The 23,276-nt window shown below is 44.8% G+C and overlaps 1 protein-coding gene across 1 annotated transcript in view; it reads right to left on the reverse strand.

Annotated features, from left to right (window-relative positions):
* The window catches only part of LOC122929143 (sialic acid-binding Ig-like lectin 12), a 151,497-nt gene that overhangs the window by 42,393 nt on the left and 85,828 nt on the right, over positions 1-23,276 (reverse strand). Inside the window, exon 6 of the mRNA XM_044282637.1 lies at positions 22,787-23,041. Coding sequence (XP_044138572.1) covers positions 22,787-23,041 — 255 coding nt within the window. The remainder of the gene's footprint in view (positions 1-22,786; positions 23,042-23,276) is intronic.

Below are 23,276 nucleotides of genomic sequence, written 5' to 3' on the forward strand. Positions count from 1 at the left end.
GAGGTGGTATTCCCATGTCCTCATCATCAGGAAACATAAGTGGTTGTGCGTCAGTGCATTCTATGTCTTTCACCGCTGGGGAAGGGCTAGGTGGATGCCCTTGGGAAACCCTGCCAGCGGAGTCTGCAAACAGCATAAGAGACTGCTGCATAACTTGAGGCTGAGACAGTTTCCCTGGTATGCATGGGGGTGATGTGACAGACTGATGGGGTTGGTTTTCAGGCGCCATCTGTGCGCTTTCTGCAGAAGACTGGGTGGGAGATAATGTGAACGTGCTGGATCCACTGTCGGCCACCCAATTGACTAATGCCTGTACCTGCTCAGGCCTTACCATCCTTAGAACGGCATTGGGCCCCACCATATATCGCTGTAAATTCTGGCGGCTACTGGGACCTGAGGTAGTTGGTACACTAGGACGTGTGGATGTGGCAGAACGGCCACGTCCTCTCCCAGCACCAGAGGGTCCACTAACACCACCACGACCATGTCCACGTCCGCGTCCCTTACTAGATGTTTTTCTCATTGTTATGGTTCACCACAACAACAAATATATTATTTGGCCCAATGTATTGTATTCAAATTCAGCGGGATATAAATTTGAGGCCTAGTATTTAGGCGCTGGGTGACCGGTATGGATTTAGTGACAGAATTAGACTTGGAAATGCACAGAAGCGTGTGTGTGAAGTTATTCTGAATGACCCAATGTGCACCTTGAATATTATATACCCTTTTAGGGATAGATTTCAAATAGCTCTGATATAGCAGAAACCACTAAATTATGAAATTGCTAAATTGGGAATTGTACTTCAACCCAGAACAAAAAATGTGCTTTGACGGACACTAAATATCTTGCCCAGCAACAACAGTACAGCGGTGGGTAACGAGAGATTTAGAGGGATTTAAATTTGAGGCCTAGTATTTAGGCGCTGGGTGACAGGTATGGGTTTAGTGACAGAATTAGACTTGGAAATGCACAGAAGCGTGTGTGTGAAGTTATTCTGAATGACCCAATGTGCACCTTCAATATTATATACCCTTTTAGGGATAGATTTCAAATAGCTCTGATATAGCAGAAACCACTAAATTATGAAATTGCTAAATTGGGAATTGTACTTCAACCCAGAACAAAAAATGTGCTTTGACGGACACTAAATATCTTGCCCAGCAACAACAGTACAGCGGTGGGTAACGAGAGATTTAGAGGGATTTAAATTTGAGGCCTAGTATTTAGGCGCTGGGTGACAGGTATGGATTTAATGACAGAATTAGACTTGGAAATGCACAGAAGCGTGTGTGTGAAGTTATTCTGAATGACCCAATGTGCACCTTGAATATTATATACCCTTTTAGGGATAGATTTCAAATAGCTCTGATATAGCAGAAACCACTAAATTATGAAATTGCTAAATTGGGAATTGTACTTCAACCCAGAACAAAAAATGTGCTTTGACGGACACTAAATATCTTGCCCAGCAACAACAGTACAGCGGTGGGTAACGAGAGATTTAGAGGGATTTAAATTTGAGGCCTAGTATTTAGGCGCTGGGTCACCGGTATGGATTTAGTGACAGAATTAGACTTGGAAATGCACAGAAGCGTGTGTGTGAAGTTATTCTGAATGACCCTATGTGCACCTTCAATATTATATACCCTTTTAGGGATAGATTCCAAATAGCTCTGATATAGCAGAAACCACTAAATTATGAAATTGCTAAATTGGGAATTGTACTTCAACCCAGAACAAAAAATGTGCTTTGACGGACACTAAATATCTTGCCCAGCAACAACAGTACAGCGGTGGGTAACGAGAGATTTAGAGGGATTTAAATTTGAGGCCTAGTATTTAGGCGCTGGGTGACCGGTATGGGTTTAGTGACAGAATTAGACTTGGAAATGCACAGAAGCGTGTGTGTGAAGTTATTCTGAATGACCCAATGTGCACCTTCAATATTATATACCCTTTTAGGGATAGATTTCAAATAGCTCTGATATAGCAGAAACCACTAAATTATGAAATTGCTAAATTGGGAATTGTACTTCAACCCAGAACAAAAAATGTGCTTTGACGGACACTAAATATCTTGCCCAGCAACAACAGTACAGCGGTGGGTAACGAGAGATTTAGAGGGATTTAAATTTGAGGCCTAGTATTTAGGCGCTGGGTCACCGGTATGGATTTAGTGACAGAATTAGACTTGGAAATGCACAGAAGCGTGTGTGTGAAGTTATTCTGAATGACCCTATGTGCACCTTCAATATTATATACCCTTTTAGGGATAGATTTCAAATAGCTCTGATATAGCAGAAACCACTAAATTATGAAATTGCTAAATTGGGAATTGTACTTCAACCCAGAACAAAAAATGTGCTTTGACGGACACTAAATATCTTGCCCAGCAACAACAGTACAGCGGTGGGTAACGAGAGATTTAGAGGGATTTAAATTTGAGGCCTAGTATTTAGGCGCTGGGTGACAGGTATGGGTTTAGTGACAGAATTAGACTTGGAAATGCACAGAAGCGTGTGTGTGAAGTTATTCTGAATGACCCAATGTGCACCTTCAATATTATATACCCTTTTAGGGATAGATTTCAAATAGCTCTGATATAGCAGAAACCACTAAATTATGAAATTGCTAAATTGGGAATTGTACTTCAACCCAGAACAAAAAATGTGCTTTGACGGACACTAAATATCTTGCCCAGCAACAACAGTACAGCGGTGGGTAACGAGAGATTTAGAGGGATTTAAATTTGAGGCCTAGTATTTAGGCGCTGGGTGACAGGTATGGGTTTAGTGACAGAATTAGACTTGGAAATACACAGTAGCGGGTGTGTGTGAAGTTATTCTGAATGACCCAATGTGCACCTTCAATATTATATACCCTTTTAGGGATAGATTCCAAATAGCTCTGATATAGCAGGAACCACTAAATTATGAAATTGCTAAATTGGGAATTGTACTTCAACCCAGAACAAAAAATGTGCTTTGACGGACACTAAATATCTTGCCCAGCAACAACAGTACAGCGGTAACGAGAGATTTAGAGGGATTTAAATTTGAGGCCTAGTATTTAGGCGCTGGGTGACAGGTATGGGTTTAGTGACAGAATTAGACTTGGAAATACACAGTAGCGGGTGTGTGTGAAGTTATTCTGAATGACCCAATGTGCACCTTCAATATTATATACCCTTTTTGGGATAGATTTCAAATAGCTCTGATATAGCAGGAACCACTAAATTATGAAATTGCTAAATTGGGAATTGTATTTCAACCCAGAACAAGAAATGTGCTTGAACGGACACTAAATAACTCGCCCAGCTACAGCACTAGGGACAGATTTAGCTGGATATAAATTTGAGGCCTAGTATTTAGGCGCTGGGTGACCGGTATGGATTTAGTGACAGAATTAGACTGGGATATGGCCAAAAAATAAACAGACTATTGCTGGTTAAATGCACTTGGTGTGACAGCTTCACCCTGATGTAGGCTTTAGCCAAAAAACAACCACACCATTGAGGGTTAAATGCACTTGGTGACAGGCGCAGCTTGCCCCTGATTTTGTATATGGCCAAAAAATGAACAGACTATTGCTGGTTAAATGCACTTGGTGTGACAGCTTCACCCTGATGTAGGCTTTAGCCAAAAAACAACCACACCATTGAGGGTTAAATGCACTTGGTGACAGGCGCAGCTTGCCCCTGATTTTGTATATGGCCAAAAAATGAACAGACTATTGCTGGTTAAATGCACTTGGTGTCACAGCTTCACCCTGATGTAGGCTTTAGCCAAAAAACAACCACACCATTGAGGGTTAAATGCACTTGGTGACAGGCGCAGCTTGCCCCTGATTTTGTATATGGCCAAAAAATGAACAGACTATTGCTGGTTAAATGCACTTGGTGTGACAGCTTCACCCTGATGTAGGCTTTAGCCAAAAAACAACCACACCATTGAGGGTTAAATGCACTTGGTCGCAGCTTGTGCTGGCGCACCACAAGACACAAAATGGCCGCCGATCACCCCAGAAAAATGAGACTGACAAACGGTCTGTGCAGCCTAAAAACAGTGAGCAATTGAGGATCAGCAGCTCAATGATCCACAGCTGCAGATCGATCAGTTAATCAAGTCCTTTGGAGGAGTTAATCTGCCTAATCTCGCCCTACTGTCGCAGCCGCAACCTCTCCCTACGCTAATCAGAGCAGAGTGACGGGCGGCGCTATGTGACTCCAGCTTAAATAGAGGCTGGGTCACATGGTGCTCTGGCCAATCACAGCCATGCCAATAGTAGGCATGGCTGTGATGGCCTCTTGGGGCAAGTAGTATGACGCTTGTTGATTGGCTGCTTTGCAGCCTTTCAAAAAGCGCCAAGAAAGCGTCACAAAAGCGCCAAGAAAGCGACGAACACCGAACCCGAACCCGGACTTTTACGAAAATGTCCGGGTTCGGGTCCGTGTCACGGACACCCCAAAATTCGGTACGAACCCGAACTATACAGTTCGAGTTCGCTCATCCCTACTCCTGACCTGTACTGTGCCCCCTATGCTGCACTGTGTGTGCCCCCTGCCTTGTACTGTACCCCCTATAATGCACTGTGCCCCCTATGCTGCACTGTGTGTGCCCCCTGCCCTGTATTTTGCCTGCTATGTTGTACTGTCCCCCCTGCCCTTTAGTGTGCCCCCTATGGTGCATTGTACCCCCCTATGCTGCACTGTGCGTTCCCCCCCTTGCCCTGTACTGTACCCCTTATACTATACTGTGCCCTGTACATTGCAGCCTTCCTTATTTGTCTCTAGTGCTTGCCACTTGGCACTATCATGGCACACTAAGGCCGGTTTCACATCACGTTTTGCCATTCGTCTAATGCAGGAGTAGGCAACCTACGGCACTCCAGCTGTTGTGAAACTACAACTCCCAGAATGCATTATTGCTCTGCTCTTCTCATAACTCCCATAGAAATTAATAGAACATGCTGGGAATTGTGGTTTCACAACAGCTAGAGTGCCGAAGGTTTCTGACCCCTGGTAATGTATACATAAAATGTATCTGTTAACAGGTGACTCAGACTGACACCATAAAAAAAAATTATACGTTAATGTATATGGTTTTTTTTTAACAGACTTTGCAGGATACAAAAGCGTAGTGTGCCCAGTCAGTTCTAGCTGCGCCCCTGGCCGGCCGCTCTAACTCTCTTGCGCTGCGCAGTCCCGCCATCCTAATCTGTATCCTGCAGTAACAAAACTTTAAAACAGTGCTTATGATCTCATAACTATCTTACACACTCAGATCCGGAAACATGCAGTGCTGGCGGCGCTCGCTCACTGATGTCACGCGCCTGCTCCTCCCACTAGGTGGCGCAGGCACGTGATGTCAGTGAGTGAGCGCCGCCCGCACTGCATGTTACTGGAGCTGAGTGTCTAAAGTCAAGATAGTAATGAGATGAGCGCTGATTTAAAGTTCAGTTACTGCAGGATACGGATTACTGAGGGGATGATCTGTGTGGTTGCCCAGATGGCTAGGCCCTTCACAGTAGTTATTAACCCCTTTCAGCAGTCCTCCATTCACTGAAGGGGGGACTGCTGGAAGGGGTTAATAACTACTGTGAAGGGGGGACTGCTGAAAGGGGTTAATAACTACTGTGAAGGCACATGGGGTGTGGCTTCATGGGTTGTGGGCGTGGCTTCACAGGGGCGTGATACAATGGGCTTGTGCCCTGGATGTTTTCAGACCCTAGGAACGCCCCTGGTGGCCACACCAGATACTGACTGGTTTTCTGACCCCCAGTAAGGCAAAACTGTGCACATTTCAGAGTGGGCTTTTATTGTGGGCAGTCTATGATATGCCACACCTGTGAGGTGGGATGGATTATCTCGGCAAAGGAGAAGCACTCACTAACACAGATTCAGACAGATTTGTGAACAATATTTGAGAGTAATGAGTCTTTTGTGTCTGTAGAAAATGTTTCAGATCTTTGAGTTCAGCTCATGCAGAATGGAAGCAAAACCGAAAGTGTTGTGTTTATATTTTTGTTCAGTGTACAATAGTATTAGAATCTGCTGATCCCACAGAAGGGATATAGATTGATAAATATACCAAGGGACCACAAACACCAAGGATATATATAATGTAAGTAGCAGATATACTGACTATGTCATTTTGGCATTGTCGCTATATAATGCTCAAAAAGGGTCCAGAATAAATAATATCTCAAAAAAGTGGAGGATAGCCGATTTACATGATTATGCTAAATATTTATGGTTATGCAGCAACATCACAAACACAAAATAGCTAATATATTAATGACAAGTCAGGCACCTACAGATAGAAGAGGATATGTCCTAAGAATAAAAAGATAGCATATATAATTCTAATAAGGTATGCCCTGTGACATCGTTAACTGAAAAACTGGAATGCCGCCACAAGCGCAGACACTAGTGATGGATGAACATCTGCCGGGACGGTTTGCGAATGCAATCGTGCAAACGCGATCAAATGTTTGCGAACCACAAGTTCACGGCGGGTCCCATTCATTTTAATGGCAGGCGAACCTGAAAAACCTTCAGCTCATATTTGCAGCGAAGAAATAATTACTAGAAGTGCACAAATAGTCCCACAACACGGACAGTGACACCGGATGTATTATTCGAATTTGCGATCTCCATTCATAATTTTTTTCAATGCAAAATATTGGCAATATAATTTTCGCGTACGCGTATGCGCAAAAGCACTGTACAGTACCCAAATGCACTATAAAGAAAGTATATTGGAATATAACACCCCGCTTCAATCAGTTTTTTGGGGGGCGACTGGTATATCACACCAGTAGAAATTATTTGTTCCAATAACGCTTGTCCCTCTATATACCTGTGGTATCGCAGCAGAACCGCACACAACTGCCGCACAATACAAATGCACTATAATATACTGTCTAACATAGAAAGTATATTATGACATTGTACAAGGAAGGCAATCCATTAGAATATACAGTACAGACCAAAAGTTTGGACACACCTTCTCATTCAAAGAGTTTTCTTTATTTTCATGACTATGCAAATTGTAGATTCACACTGAAGGCATCAAAATTATGAATTAACACATGTGGAATTATATACATAACAAACAAGTGTGAAACAACTGAAAATATGTCATATTCTAGGTTCTTCAAAGTAGCCACCTTTTGCTTTGATTACTGCTTTGCACACTCTTGGCATTCTCTTGATGAGCTTCAAGAGGTAGTCACCTGAAATGGTCTTCCAACAGTCTTGAAGGAGTTCCCAGAGATGCTTAGCACTTGTTGGCCCTTTTGCCTTCACTCTGCGGTCCAGCTCACCCCAAACCATCTCGATTGGGTTCAGGTCCGGTGACTGTGGAGGCCAGGTCATCTGGCGCTGCACCCCATCACTCTCCTTCATGGTCAAATAGCCCTTACACAGCCTGGAGGTGTGTTTGGGGTCATTGTCCTGTTGAAAAATAAATGATGGTCCAACTAAACGCAAACCGGATAGAATAGCATGCCGGCGCCGCTGCAAGATACTGTGGTAGCCATGCTGGTTCAGTATGCCTTCAATTTTGAATAAATCCCCAACAGTGTCACCAGCAAAGCCCCCCCACACCATCACACCTCCTCCTCCATGCTTCACGGTGGGAACCAGGCATGTAGAGTCCATCCGTTCACCTTTTCTGCGTCGCACAAAGACACGGTGGTTGGAACCAAAGATTTCAAATTTGGACTCATCAGACCAAAGCACAGATTTCCACTGGTCTAATGTCCATTCCTTGTGTTCTTTAGCCCAAACAAGTCTCTTCTGCTTGTTGCCTGTCCTTAGCAGTGGTTTCCTAGCAGATATTCTACCATGAAGGCCTGATTCACACAGTCTCCTCTTAACAGTTGTTCTAGAGATGTGTCTGCTGCTAGACCTCTGTGTGGCATTGACCTGGTCTCTAATCTGAGCTGCTGTTAACCTGCGATTTCTGAGGCTGGTGACTCGGATGAACTTATCCTCCGCAGCAGAGGTGACTCTTGGTCTTCCTTTCCTGGGGCGGTCCGCATGTGAGCCAGTTTCTATGTAGCGCTTGATGGTTTTTGTGACTGCACTTGGGGACACTTTCAAAGTTTTCCCAATTTTTCTGACTGACTGACCTTCATTTCTTAAAGTAATGATGGCCACTCGTTTTTCTTTACTTAGCTGGTTTTTTCTTGCCATAATACAAATTCTAACAGTCTATTCAGTAGGACTATCAGCTGTGTATCCACCTGACTTCTCCACAATGCAACTGATGGTCCCAACCCCATTTATAAGGCACGAAATCCCACTTATTAAACCTTACAGGGCACACCTGTGAAGTGAAAACCATTTCAGGTGACTACCTCTTGAAGCTCATCAAGAGAATGCCAAGAGTGTGCAAAGCAGTAATCAAAGCAAAAGGTGGCTACTTTGAAGAACCTAGAATATAACATATTTTCTGTTGTTTCACACTTTTTTGTTATGTATATAATTCCACATGTGTTAATTCATAGTTTTGATGCCTTCAGTGTGAATCTACAATTTTCATAGTCATGAAAATAAAGAAAACTCTTTGAATGAGAAGGTGTATCCAAACTTTTGGTCTGTACTGTACATAAAGATAAAACGTAACCTTTAATAATGTTACCATGAGGGTCCATTCACACGTCCGTAAGTGTTTTGTGGATCCGGAAAACACGGACACCGGCAATGTGCATTATGCAATTTGCGGACCGCACATCGCCGGCACTATAATATAAAATGCCTAATCTTGTCTGCAATTGCGGATGCGGACAGCACATTCCGGCCCCAAATTGCGGAACGGCTGCGGACCCATTTTGCGGACGTGTGAATGGAAAAGATATCCCTCAAAATGAAAATTAATTAAATTATTAAGGTTAAGCAAAAAGCATAGATGTGGTCGGCAATAAAAAGCGCTCGGCGGCACTAAATCAGGTGCTCGCCGGCACCAAATCAGAAACCATATGTCCTACCACAATCCGGGGGGTTCCAGCGCACATCCATGAATCCCGGAGGGAAAGCAAAAAACATCTATCCCTGGGGTAGATGATGATGTGGTATTGAAGGACAGGGTGGGCAAAGAACTGTCCCTGATATTGCCCTACAGGGGGTGCTATTCTGTCCCTGATAGCCTAACCACAGACCACCCGCCCTGATAAAAGTGACCCCGTCCGGAACCTTACCCTATATAAAAATGGCCCTAGTAAGCCCCCAGCTCCTAGGCCCCTGACTTCCAGGTGATCACTATATACAGTAGATCTATGTGTTTTTGACTCATTATAAAAGTATATTATAAGTATATCGCACCCCTCTGTGTATCACACCTATCTATAGCACACCTATACCAGTCCTTAAAAGGACTTTTGTGGCCTAATTAGCTAGCGTTTGGTGTCCCTAACAGTCCTGTCCCTGCTCCACACAGCAACCTCTCCCTACACTGGCAAAACACTGATGTAAAATGGCTGCCAGATCGGGTTTATTTATAAGGTAGGGGGGGTGTCCATGTGCTGAAATTTCTCAATTGGCTGTCCTGTACCACCTGATGGATGTGTCATGGGTCAAAGTTCTTCACAATGTGAAAGAATATGGCGGGCGTGAATATCTCCATATGTTTGCATGTTCGGCGAATCGCGAACACGCAAAGTTCGCCGCGAAACAACCGCCGGGCGAACCGCAAGGCCATCTCTAGCAGACACCTTAACGCGCATTTCACCTTAAAAGCTTCGTCACGAGGTGATTACAATAGACAATGCGGGGTATATGTAGGATGTGGTGGGATCACATAACAGTAAATTGAATCACCTGAGAGAACACTTATATCGGAGCGAGTCCGCCATGATTGTCAACTCCATCCTTCAGCGCGTCCTCGCCTCACTACTGTATAGACATAGCGCACGTGATGGCGGCATCTAGGAGCACGTCCGGATGGAGCTGGACGGAGCAAGCAAATATTCAATTAACTAACATCGACCTGTAAGGCTGAGTTCACACTTGAGTTATTTGGTCAGTTTTGGCCCCGTAATTGCCCAAATAAGTGAAGTGTGCAGTGATACTAAGAGCTACGCCTGTCATCTGCATGTCATATGGACTCACAGCATTGTTCCACAACCACAGCAGACTCCCTATGTGTGTTACTGCATGGAACAGTGTTCTACACCACTATAAAGGCTCTCTGCTGCCCGGAAATAGCAGTTTTTTTACTTGATTTGCCACAAATATATCCAGATCGAACTGAATCTTTTTGGGAAATTCGGCAGACCGTCTGAATCAAATTTTTTAAAAATCCGATCTTCTCTACCCCTTAACAGAGACATCCACAGCACCCACCCCTTTAATAGTAACTTCGACAGTACAAAACTCCCTTAACAGGGAGCTCATCCCTACTGGTGACATATTTATATTAGATGAAATGCTCAGGGCTGATGCACCAAGGGATGGTAGAAGAAGGACAGGTTAAACATCTTGTTAGACACCCTGTAGCTGTTGGGGACCTGCATAGACAAAGTTGCATGGAGGAGAAAGTGGAGGATGAGGATGAAGAACTACAACTGGAGCAGGAGAACAAGATGTTAGTGGTGTAGGGGACATATAGTATTCTGAGGCTCAGCTAGGGGGTGAGGAGGACGCTTGTTATGGCAGGCATGTTGCTGATAATGATGACAATGAGAACCCTTCAATAGGCAGCCAAATTTTAAAACTTGAGCAGTACCCCCAGAAGGAAATTATCCCACGTGGCCTAAGATTGCAGTTATTTCCCGCATTTGAGGTGGATGATCCATCTTTTGTAGGAAAGTGGGAGGATACCCTAACCCGGTGTTCCCGCACTTTGATTGAGCTCTTAATTGAGGCAGATAGAAAATCACTGGAAGTGGTAGAGAAAGAAATTGATAAAATGCGGGAACAGATACAGCGGGCTGTACCAGCTGAGGCTTGCGAATCGTTTGATGGTGAATTGGAGGAGGACCTGTTGAGATGGGAAAAAGAAGTTCAAGGTCTTAAGGTGAAAAAATTTCTGAGAGATCTGGTTGATTTCCAGAACAACAAGGTGTATCGCTGGCACATGACAAGAAGCCGTACACGGAATACATCACTTTCCTTGTCCACATCTTCCACAAATAGTCAAGGATGTGGAGAGCATTTTTTAGAGGAGCGTCCCGGCGAGGGAGGCGGCGAGGAGAATTGGACCTCCTGCCTAAGAACCCCATCCACAAAGCGAAAGACAAGGCAGAATTACTCCTTGGGGAAGCGAGCAAAGAAATATTAAAGATAATAAACCTGTCAGACATTGCCCTCACACAACCCCAGTTATCTGTCTTGCAGGAGGGGTCTGACTTTTTCACCGACTGGGGAAATTAGATTTTTTCCTGTCGGTGAAGGACTTGGAACTCTTCGCAAGAAAACTGTGTTTTAAAAAATATTTTAGTAGAGGTGGGGATCATTCTGATCTCTCCCCTATAGAGGTACAAACTCTAAATGACCTACAATCACTATTAGACAAACAGGAAACCGATGTATCTAGGTTCCCCATCCACTTGCACCGCCGATCACAACATTGGCCCCCCACAGCTTCTTGTCCAGCAGTTGATATATTTGTAAAATTAGTTAAACAAGATCTGGAAAAATTATGTGACATTAGATCACATGATAATCTTAGTAAGGAGTTACAGCTTGTCTTAAAAGAACTTAAAAATATGAAAAACATTGTTATAAAACCTGCGGACAAGGGGGGCAATGTTGTGGTCTGGCCAGTGCGAATGTATGAGAAGGAGGCGTTCTGGCAATTGGGGGACGCATCCTGTTACCGGAAATTGGACTTCAATCCCATGACACAATATAAGAGTGAGCTGGATGGTATAGGTATGCATATGAGAAGGGTATTATCAGCATGAAAATGTGGGAGGGCCTTACTACTGAGTTTCCAGTGCTCCCCACATTTTATTTACTTCCAAAAGTGCATAAGGATCCTAAAACACCCCCAGGTAGACCCATAGTATCTGGGATTGGGAGTTTGTGTGAGACTGTCTGCCGCTTTGTGGACTTCTACCTGCAAAAATGTGTAGAGACTTTGCCCTCTTTTGTACGTGATACCACTGATGTCCTTCAGAGACTTAGTGGTATGCATTTGGACAGTGGTATGGTTCTGGTCACGTGCAACGTCGAGTCCCTGTATACCTCTATCTGCCACGACCACGGGCTACGAGCATCACGATTCTTTTTAAATACAACTAACTTGGACAGTGACTTGATTGATTTAATCATGACACTGTTAGAATTTGCATTGAAACACAATGCGTTCACTTTTAAGGATCGCTATTTCCTACAGCTTCGGGGAACGGCGATGGGGGCGACTTGTGCGCCCTCATACGCCAACCTTTTCCTGGGGCTGTGGGAAAGGGAGATTGTCCTGAATTTGGAAGGTCATGACGCCGTGGTCTTGTGGTCGAGATATATAGATGATGTGCTGTTCATCTGGCAGGGCTCGACGTCGCACTTGGAGAAGTTCCTGCACGACCTCAACTCTAATGATCAGAACATCAAACTCACGTGGCTCTATAGTGGGGAACGTGTTGATTTTCTGGATCTTGCGATCACTGTGGAGAATAAAGGCCTGTTGGGCTTCGATATACATAGGAAGCCCACGGCGACAAATTCACTAGTGTTCTCCTCTTCCTCGCATCATCCACAGGTCTCCCATGCCATACCCATTGGACAATTCTGCAGGGCCAGGCGGATATGTTCCAGTGAAGCGAGTTTTGAGCGGGAGGCAGCAGATCTATCTAGGAGACTCCGGGAGAGCGGCTATAGTAATAAAGTCATCAGAAAGGGCTACATCAGGGCCAAAAATTCCTCTAGGGATAGTCTGTTAAATCATCCTTCCCGTAAGAAAGAAAAAGAAAAAGAGTATGGCTTTCCTAGGTTTATCACTAATTTCAATGCCCAATGGAGACAATTGCAGGACATTCTCCAAAGGCACTGGCAGGTTCTTTGAACAGACAGGGACCTGAAGAAGGTTATCTCGGAGAGACCGTTAGTTACCTGGAAGAGAGCCAAAAACCTGAGAGACATAGTGACCAGGAGCCACTATGTAGCCCCCACAAAGGGGGGAATGTTTGGAGATAGGGGCCCACAGTGGGGATACTTCCCCTGTGGGGACTGTACCGCATGTAAATATATGACCAGATCAGACAAATTCACTAATACCAACAGGGAGAAGGAGTACAAAATTGTGCACCATATCTCCTGTAAATCAGAGGCGGTGGTCTATCGTGCTGAGTGCCCAATCTATATTGGGATGACCACAAGGGCACTCAGGACGAGAGTTCTGGAGCACATCCAGGATATTAAGGCGGCTGCCGAGATTACTGAGTGTGACAAGCTCAGGAAACTAAAACCAGTGGCAAAACACTTTTAGGAGGTACATAACTGCAATCCTAGAGGCATTCTATTTAAAGGGATAGATCGGGTACGTTTAGGAATTGGGGGGGGGGGGGCAACATAAAATGTTGTCTCCTCCAAAAGGAAACAAAGTGGATGGTTCTGCTCAACACTGTGACCCCTCATGGACTGAATCAGGCTCTGAGTTTGAAATCCTTTATTTAGGTTAGCGTCGTTACTGAATTTTTCAGTGATTTTAACAGCTTTTTATTTTACTTAGTTTTCGTGTGGTCATGTCATGAGGGTTGGAGGATTGCGAGGAGAGGAACAATTTTTGTGCATGCCGGGAATACGGTGACAGAAATTAAAACATAATGCGAATATGAAGATGGACCATTATGTATACATCGGAATGGATTGATACATGGGATTTGCACTCAATATACTTCTCAGAATTTTTAACTGTACGAGGTGTCACCTTATGTACTGTTCTGTAACAATTTGGTATAGCACTTGTCACAATATATTGGCCCGACTGTCATAGTCTTCTAGGTCAGCTAAGATACTGGCATTACGCCATTGCAATTGTGATTTAAATATGGCAATTGTTTATGTATCCAGCACATTAGATGGGTGGCAATGTGTCAACCACAGTTTACGTTGCCCAGACACACCTGGGCACATTGATCACCCTTTATCATGGATTATGACAGACTTAGTGTGATATTATTGGAAATGTTTGTCCATACTTGATATAATTTCTATTTGGTGATAGAGGGGTTATATGGAATATTTTTCATCCCCCCTATATTAATTTATGGTTTAGGTACTCTGGGAGATATTCACTATACATGTAGTTGTATTTATGGATTCTTCCATAATGAGGTTTTGTATTCATTTATAATGAGCATTTGGACTATATTGTTATGTGTTGTCCCTATGCGTCATTATTTTTAAAAACAATTAAAAATTCTTTCACTATCACGTATGCCACTTATCTATAGCATATATCCTGAAAATATTGGTATGAGATCAGGACTTCACATTGTTCATGTATTATCATTTACATCACTTTTCTTTTAATGTACGCTTATAAAATCATGTATGGTATTTTTTGGTGAATGTATACTATGATTGGATGGAGTTTATTTATTATGTTTATATAACCAGGTATGGTATCCTTCGGCGATGTATACTGTGGGATTTAATGTATCTGGGATAGATCAGGATATATCCAGTGCTGCATTTATGATTATGTATTTTTATGGAATCATGTATTTATAGGTATGTAAACCTACTATATCTCTCAGAAATCATGGTGTTATGCTTCCGTCCCCCTCCCCGTGATAATAGTATGTATTCAGCTGTCTTTCGGTACCTCATATTGCCAAAAACCCTATGTAGACTTCGTTTAGGGCTGTTCTAGTGTGAATTGATTTGTTTGATATGTATAAACAGGTCCTGATATTGTCACAGTCGTATAGTACTCACGCTGGATTGGCTGATACAGCGTTTGGCCGTGATGCGCTGTGCGCCGGGTCACGTGGGGACGCCGCTACGCTTCCTTGGGAGGCGGGCTGGAACGCATGGCTTGCGTTCCACCCCTTCTCCTGACGAATGCGGCGCCTCCATGATGTACTCGGCACACATCATCGGGCACAAGCGCTCGATAAATAGGTATCAGCTGTGTTATACCATTAGCCCACACCCTGAAGCTACATGGGGGGTATAAAGAGGGAGCCATGACCACATTTCATTAACCTACTGACGAAGCTGAGGCGAAACGCGCGTCAGGGTTCCAGTCTGTCCTGTGTCCGTTGTCTCTGCCCTCCCTCATGTCTTTGGGTATGTTTTGATTTTCTAGCAGGTGCCTGTGGGCGAGTTTTTGCTTATAGCCTCTACGAGATGGTTTGGTGTATGGGGACTTATCTATTTGAGTACTTCAGATAGATATTGTGAAACTTGTTTTGCTACTATTTATGTATTACTTAGGGCCCTACACCTATATAGACTCGCTTCATGGCTATGCAATGGAGTGATGATCACAGTTACTTGTAGTGGTTTTGTACTAGATACTACTTACTTGTAAATCACCCCACTGCATATCACACATACACCAGACATGTGTTCTACCTGTTTGGCAGGTTATTGAGACATCCAGGTTGTTTGCTGACTTTTTCCAATAAATTCTGTGTAATAATGTTTTATATCTGTGAATTTTGATCAATTTATGATATAATAAAGTATATATATTCTTAAATATACTGGGCATTCTATGGTTGTTTTTAGCAACATTTTTAGGTTTGTATGATTGGTTCTCTGTTTGCCCTACTTTACGGCTTTATAGTGAGGCCTTCTTTTTTGGTTCTAATTTTTAAACCCACAGGGACTCTTTCTAGCCACAATAGTGATGGAAAAGTTGTTTCAAGGGGTCTAACACCTGGACTGTGGCATGCCGGAGGGGGATCCATGGCAAAACTCCCATGGAAAATTACGTAGTTGACGAAGAGTCGGGTTTTAATCCATAAAGGGCATAAATCACCTAACATTCCTAAATTGTTTGGAATAAGGTGCTTTAAAACATCAGGTATGATGTTGTATCGATCAGGTAGTGTAAGGGTTACGCCAGCTTCACAGTGACAGACCAAACTATGACAGACCAAACTCCCCGTTTAACGCACCGCAAACAACCGCAAACAACCGCAAACAGTCCATTTGCATAACTGCAAACTCCCCATTTGCACAAGGTTGGATACCAAGCTAGCCATGTCCCGTTCCTTGTCCTCCCTGACGTAATTGAAGGTCTCTTCCTCCACCCAGCCACGTACAATACCAAGGGTCCCCGAAAGGTGACAACAAGCCCCCTGGTACGCCCCCAAAGCCACCTTCCTCCTCTGACTCCTCTTCTTCAGACTCCTCTCTCTGCGTTGCCGCAGGTCCAGCAATCGACGACGACAAGGCTGCTTCTGGTGGTGATGGTGACCACAACTCTTCCTCTTCATTCTCATCTACGGCCTGATCCAGCACTCTTCGCAGGGCACGCTCCAGAAAAAACACATATGGGATGAGGTCGATGATGTTGCCTTGGGTTTGACTGACCAGGTTTGTCACCTCCGCAAAAGGACGCATGAGCCTACAGCCATTGTGCATGAGCGTTCAGTAATGCGGCCAAAAAATACCCAGCTCTGCAGAGGCTGTCCTCTTTTTTTTTTTAAATCTGTTCTTACCAGTTTAATCTCTGTTTTGTCCCCTATCAGGGGCCTGTGTATGAAATAGATTTTAGGAACCGGGAGATGGAAAAAGAAGGTTGGTCGGTCCTCTTACTTCCAATTTGGGGCACTGCGCGTGCGCCGTGCAATGTACTGTGCCACCCTATATGAGTGGTGTGTTAAGTAGTACTATTCCTATCAGTTTAATCCCTGTTACGTCCCCTATCAGGGGCCGGTGTATGGAATAGATTTTAGGAACCGGGAGATGGAAAAAGATGCTTGGTTGGTCCTCTTACTTCCAATTTGGGGCACTGTGCATGCGCCGTGCAATGTACTGTGCTACCCGATCTGAGTGGTGTGTTAAGTAGTACTATTCCTATCATTTTAATTCCCGTTACGTCCCCTATCAGGGGCCGGTCTATGGAATAGATTTTAGGAACTGGGAAATGGAAAAAGATGCTTGGTTGGTCCTGCTACTTCCAATTTGGGGCACTGCGCATGCGCTGTGCAATGTACTGTGCCACCCTATATGAGTGGTGTGTTAAGTAGTACTATTCTTATCAGTTTAATCCCTGTTACACCCTCTATCAGGGGACATGTATCGAATAGATTTTAGACAACCGCAAAGAGTGGCATGACATAAATTTTATTCCTCTATGCGTCAATCTTGGTGTAGTGATGACTGTGCTCGTGCGCACGTTTGGGAGATTGCAGGCGATGGCGGTTTTTCAAAGCCTATGGTCGTGCTGAAGTAGTTCAGTGACAGTTAAGTGACCCAGAAAACAATGATTCGGCGGTGTGGGCCCATTGTTGGCCTAGTAGGCTTTAATGATCACCTTAGATGATCACAAAGAAAGTAATGTTTTTTTTTTATGCAAAATTATCCAGCCGATTGTTTTTGGTCTGTTCACAATGAAGCAATGACCTTATCATCTGGGGTGTGCCAACATTGCCATTGCCAACACACTCATAGAGGTGGTCGCTTCATTGTGATACGCAAGCCCCTTCACAACAACAAGGTAACGATCATGAAGGGGAATTGACACATGTATGTGCCTTATTTTTTGTTTTGATTTTGCAGCCACAGTGCAGCACCAGAGGCCAGAAAAACTAGGCATGTACACATGCCTGAAAAATTTGGTATTGGGACAAATTGATGTTTTCCAGGCAGAAAGTGCACTAAAACATTGCGGCTTGAACCCTAGTTGGTGGTGGAGAAGTCACGCAAGTCATCTGGCATGCAGAGATTAAATACAGCAGCGTGTGGACCATTTTTAGCCCAAGGCATCTCATCAGGCCTTTTTTAGTCAAATTAATCGCCCACTGTCAGTCCCTTCGGGATCTATGCCTCATTCATCTTAATAAAGGTGAGGTAATCTAGACTTTTTTGACCTAGGCAACTTCTCTTCTCAGTGACAATACCTCCTGCTGAGCTGAAGGTCCTTTCTGACAGGCCACTTGAAGCGGGACAGGCCAGAAGTTGTATAGCAAATTGGGATAGCTCAGGCCACAGGTCAAGCCTGCACACTCAGTAGTCAAGGGGTTAATCGCTCCTCAGAGTGTCAATATCTGCAGTTAAGGCGAGGTAGTCTGCTACCTGTCGGTCTCTGAGGGTGGACCCCGAAGGGCTGTGGCGATTTGTAGGACTGAAAAAGCTCTGCATGTCCTCCATCAACAACATGTCTGTAAAGCATCCTGTCCTTGCCGGCGTGGTCGTGGTAGGAGGAGGATTACTTTCACCTCTTCCCCTGTTAGATTCCCATTGTGCTGTGACATCACCCTTATACGCTGTGTAAAGCATACTTTTTAACTTGTTTTGGAACTGCTGCATCCTTTCCGACTTCTGGTAATTCGGTAACATTTCAGCCACTTTCTGCTTATACCGGGGGTCTAGTAGCGTGGCCACCCAGTACAGGTCGTTCTCCTTTAGCCTTTTTTTATACAAGGGTCCCTCAACAGGCATGACAGCATGAAAGACCCCATTTGCACAAGGTTGGATGCTGAGCTAATCATGTCCCGTTCCTCGTCCTCACTGATCTCATTGAAGGTCTGTTCTTCCACCCAGCCACGTACAACACCACGGGTACCAGTACCAGATAGGTGACAACGAGCACCCTGGGATGACTGCTGTGGTTGGTCTTCCTCCTCCTCAAAGCCACATTCCTCCTCTGACTCCTCTTCCTTAGACTCCTCTTCCAGCGTTGCCGCAGGTCCAGCAAGCGATGCTGATAAGGCTGTTTCTGGTGGTGATGGTGACCACAACTCTTCCTCTCCCTCTTCACGCTCATCTACAGCCTGATCCAGCACTCTTCGCAGGGCACTCTCTAGGAAGAACACAAATAGGAAGATGTCGTTGATGGTGCCTTCGGTGCGACTGACTAGGTTTGTCACCTCCTCAAAAGGATGCATGAGCCTACAGGCATTTCGCATGAGCGTCCAGTAATGTGGCATAAAAATACCCAGCAGAGGCTGTCCTATCACCCCGTCATACAAATACTCATTGATGGCTTTTTCTTGTTGGAGCAGGTGGTCGAACATTAGGAGTGTTGAATTCCAATGTGTCGGGCTGTCGCAAATCAAGCGCCTCACTGGCATGTTGTTTCACCGCTGAATATCTTAAAAGTGCGTCATGGCCGTGAAGGAACTCCTGAAATGTCCACACACCTTCCTGGCCTGCTTGAGGACGTCCGGTAAGCCTGGGTACTTATGCACAAAGCGTTGTACGATCAGATTCAACACATGTGCCATGCACGGCACATGTGTCAACTTGCCCAAATTCAATGCCGCCAACAAATTGCTTCCGTTGTCACACACCACTTTGCCGATCTCCAGTTGGGGTGGAGTCAGCCACTGATCCACCTGTGCGTTCAGGGCGGACAGGAGTGCTGGTCCGGTGTGACTCTCTGCTTTCAGGCAAGTCAACCCCAAGACGGTGTGACACTGTCGTATCCGGGATGTGGAATAGCCCCTGGGGAGATGGGGGGTGCAGTTGATATGGAACAAGACGCAGCAGCAGAAGAGGACTCAGCCGAGGAGGTTAGCGAAGAGGATGGAGTAGGAGGAGTAGAGAAGGTGGCAGTAGGCCTGCCTGCAAGTCGTGGTGGTGTCACCAACTCCTCTGCAGAGCCACGCATTCCATGCTTGGCAGCCGTCAGCAGGTTTACCCAATGCGCAGTGTACGTGATATACCTGCCTTGACTGTGCTTTGTAGATCAGTTATCAGTGGTCAGATGGACCCTTGCCCCAACACTGTATGCCAGACATGCCATGACTTCCTTTTCCACAATAGAGTGCAGGTTAGGTATTGCCTTTTGTGAAAAAAAAATTCAGACGGGTGACATCCACTGCGGTGTCCCAATAGTTACAAATTTTTTGAAGGCCTCAGATTCCACAAGCTTGTATGGTAAAAGCTGGCGGGCTAAGAGTTCCGACAAGCCATCTGTCAGACGCCGGGCAAGGGGGTGACTCTGTGACATTGGCTTCTTACGCTCAAACATTTCCTTGACAGACACCTGACTGTGGGCAGATGAGCAGGAACTGCTGAAGGTGAGAGGCGGAGTGGCGGGTGGTTGAGAGGGGGCAAGGAGGACAGCAGTGGTTGACGTGGCTGAAGATGCTGGACCAGGAGGAGGATGGTGGCTTTGAGTTTGTGTGCTGTTTGTACTCATCATGTGTTGCTCTCATAGGCATTTGTGATGTGAGATCATGTGCCTTCGCAAAGCAGTTGTACCTAGGTGGGTGTTGGACTTCCCACGACTCCGTTTCTTTTGGCACAGGTTGGAAATGGCATCGCTGTTATCAGAGGCAGACACACAAAAAAAAAAATGCCACACTGCTGAGCTTTGCAATGACGGCATTCTGGTGGTGGCAACAGCATGCGTTGATTGGCGTGCTGTCTGGCTGACCCCGGGTGCCGATACATGCTGTCTGACTCCCACTAGCTCCTTGCGACGACCTCCCCATACTTCCAACTCGTCTCCTCCTCCTCTCTGTCTCCCCATCTGAACTTTCCCCCTGTTCTTCTTCTCTTCGAGCGGGCACCCACGTGACATCTACGGACACATCGTCATCATCAACGGCTTCACTTGTATCTGACATCTCAGCAAAGGAAACAGCAGCGGGTACAACATCATCATCATCACACCGTACGTCCATGTGTGTAATGCTGCCTGATTGAGACATATCCCTGTTATCTACATCCTATGGCAATAATGGTTGAGCATCACTCATTTCTTCAAACTAATGTGAAAATAACTCCTCTGACAGATCAAGTGAAGCGGCTTTGGTGCTAGTGTTGGTGGTGGCGGCAGGCGGGCGAGTGGTAACTTGAGAGGTGCCAGAAGCTGAGCTGGAGGCGGATGGTGTGTCAAGGTTCCGGAAGCTGTAGAAGATTGGGTGTCCTGTGTAAGCCAGTCAACTATGTCCTCAGAACTTTTTGAGTTCAGGGTACGTGGCCTCTGAACACTGGGCATTATTCTAGGGCCAAAGGAAATCACAGCACCACGACCACGACGGCCCCTGCGGGGTGGACTGCCTCTGCCTGTCATTTTTTTTTAGATTAGTGGCACTATGCATGCAAGGTACTGTGCCACCCGATATGAGTGGTGGGCAGTGGGCAGAGTACAGTCTGTAGGCCTGACACACACTGGCAGGCAACTGCAATTATATTGCAGAGAAAAAATTGTACTGCTTTTTTATCTGCAAGGTACTGTGCCACCAGATATGAGTGGTGGGCACTGGCAGTGGGCACAGTACACTTTGTCGGCCTGACACACACTGGCAGGCAAATGCAATATATATGTAGAAAGAAAAAAAGCAGACTGATGTAATAGCCCTAAAAAGGGCTTTTTGGGGTGCTGTCAGGACGCTGTCCTTACAGCAGATGAGTCTTTGAGGACTGGAGTGGACACAGAACTCTGGCCTAGCTAATGATTTCCCTATTAATTCAGCAGCAGCAGTAGCACTCTCCCTGCTCTCACTAACACTGCAGCATCAGAATGAATCTAAGATGGATGCTGTCCCTGCTTTTTGATAGGCGGTGGGAGGGTCTGGGAGAGAGGGTCTGCTGCTGATTGGCTGGAATGTGTCTGCTGACTGTGAGGTAGAGGGTCAAAGTTTGCTCAATGATGATGTATAGGGGGCGGACCGAACATTGCATATGTTCGCCGCGGGGGACGCGAACAAGCGATGTTCGCCGGGAACTGTTCGCCTGCGAATAGTTCGGGACATCACTAGCTGACAGGTGTTATCTTTAGCATCAAGCAGCACCAGGAGCAGACAAGATAGTTTGTCAACGAAGATTAAACAGTTTTTCTCAAGCACCAAACCAACCTGACGCACATCAGCAAACGGATGCACACTGCCTGAAAATACAGATTCTTACAAATGATTTGTTGAAATCCGACCCACTACAACTTTTAAGAAATTCACGCACCTCCAAAGCAAGTCTGTCACCTGTAAAATGGGTCTCAGAGTAAGCATACTGCCATGCACAGTAGGAGCTCCATAACATAACTTTACCTTTCTAGTGAAATTCTGGTCATCTGATCCTGATAAATGATTTTTATACTTTTATGCAATATGTTTTTCGGTGCACCATAGGCAGTGGTGTTCCATTTGGTGCAGCATTATTCCTCCAGTAACACCGCCTAAGCCTCCCGCTTTTGTTTGCCTGACAGCCCCTGACATTTCAGACCGAGTAGTGATGATTCTGGGGATGCAGGGGGCACTGAACGGCGCCTTCCCACTCTTGAACTAGCAAAAACATTATTTGCATAAAAATAAATAAAAGAAGAAGCATTTCTCAGGATTAGAGGCCAAGATTTTCACCAGAGAGATACTGGGGGGTCATTTATCATCTAAGATCGTTTTCATGTTACTTTTACGTCTGGTTAACTGCATTGTGTTGTATGACAGCTTAAAGAATACACCAGGGACTGCTTGGCAGAAGATGCAACTTTTGTGGCGACTTTTCTGTGATATTTCAAGTATTTCCCAGATGGTAAACGTGCTATAATCCAGGTCTAATCCTATTTACTGCTCTAAACATAGACTACATTGAAAAGTGGCACAGGTCCTAAATGTAGAACGTATCTGACCTCGAGAATTACTACAGAAAGGAGCAGATAAATGAACGGATAGCGTACTATATATGTAATAGGGATGCTTTATACTTACTGTGATATATGATTTCTACCGTCCTGTGTGCGGCCCCATGATCATTCTCTGCAGAACACCGATATCTCCCAGCATCACTCTGGGTAATGTTGCTGAGTGTAAGGGTGACAGTCCGGTCACTTATAGTCCGCTGGACCTCAATGTCTTCTTTATACCAAGTAATGGAAGCCTCCGGGTTACTGTCTACAATGCACTTCATAGTTATAGAATCCCCGTCCTTCACATTCACAGCAGTGATATTATCAGTATCAGCACCTAAGAGAGCGAGGTATGAAATCATAGATAGAAATATCTTCTATCTACATTATGACTGTGACTTTTAACTCTGCTAAATCCATATATATATATATCTATCTATTATTGTTATTATTATTAATATTATTAAAATTATTATTATATTATTTATTAATTTTAAAGTGCCATTAATTCCATGGTGCTGTACATCCAGCCGAGGTTACACAAATATAAAAATACAATAAACAAGAAACTA

This window comes from Bufo gargarizans, chromosome 2, assembly GCF_014858855.1.
Source record: "Bufo gargarizans isolate SCDJY-AF-19 chromosome 2, ASM1485885v1, whole genome shotgun sequence".
In the NCBI taxonomy this organism is placed as follows: Eukaryota; Metazoa; Chordata; class Amphibia; order Anura; family Bufonidae; genus Bufo; species Bufo gargarizans.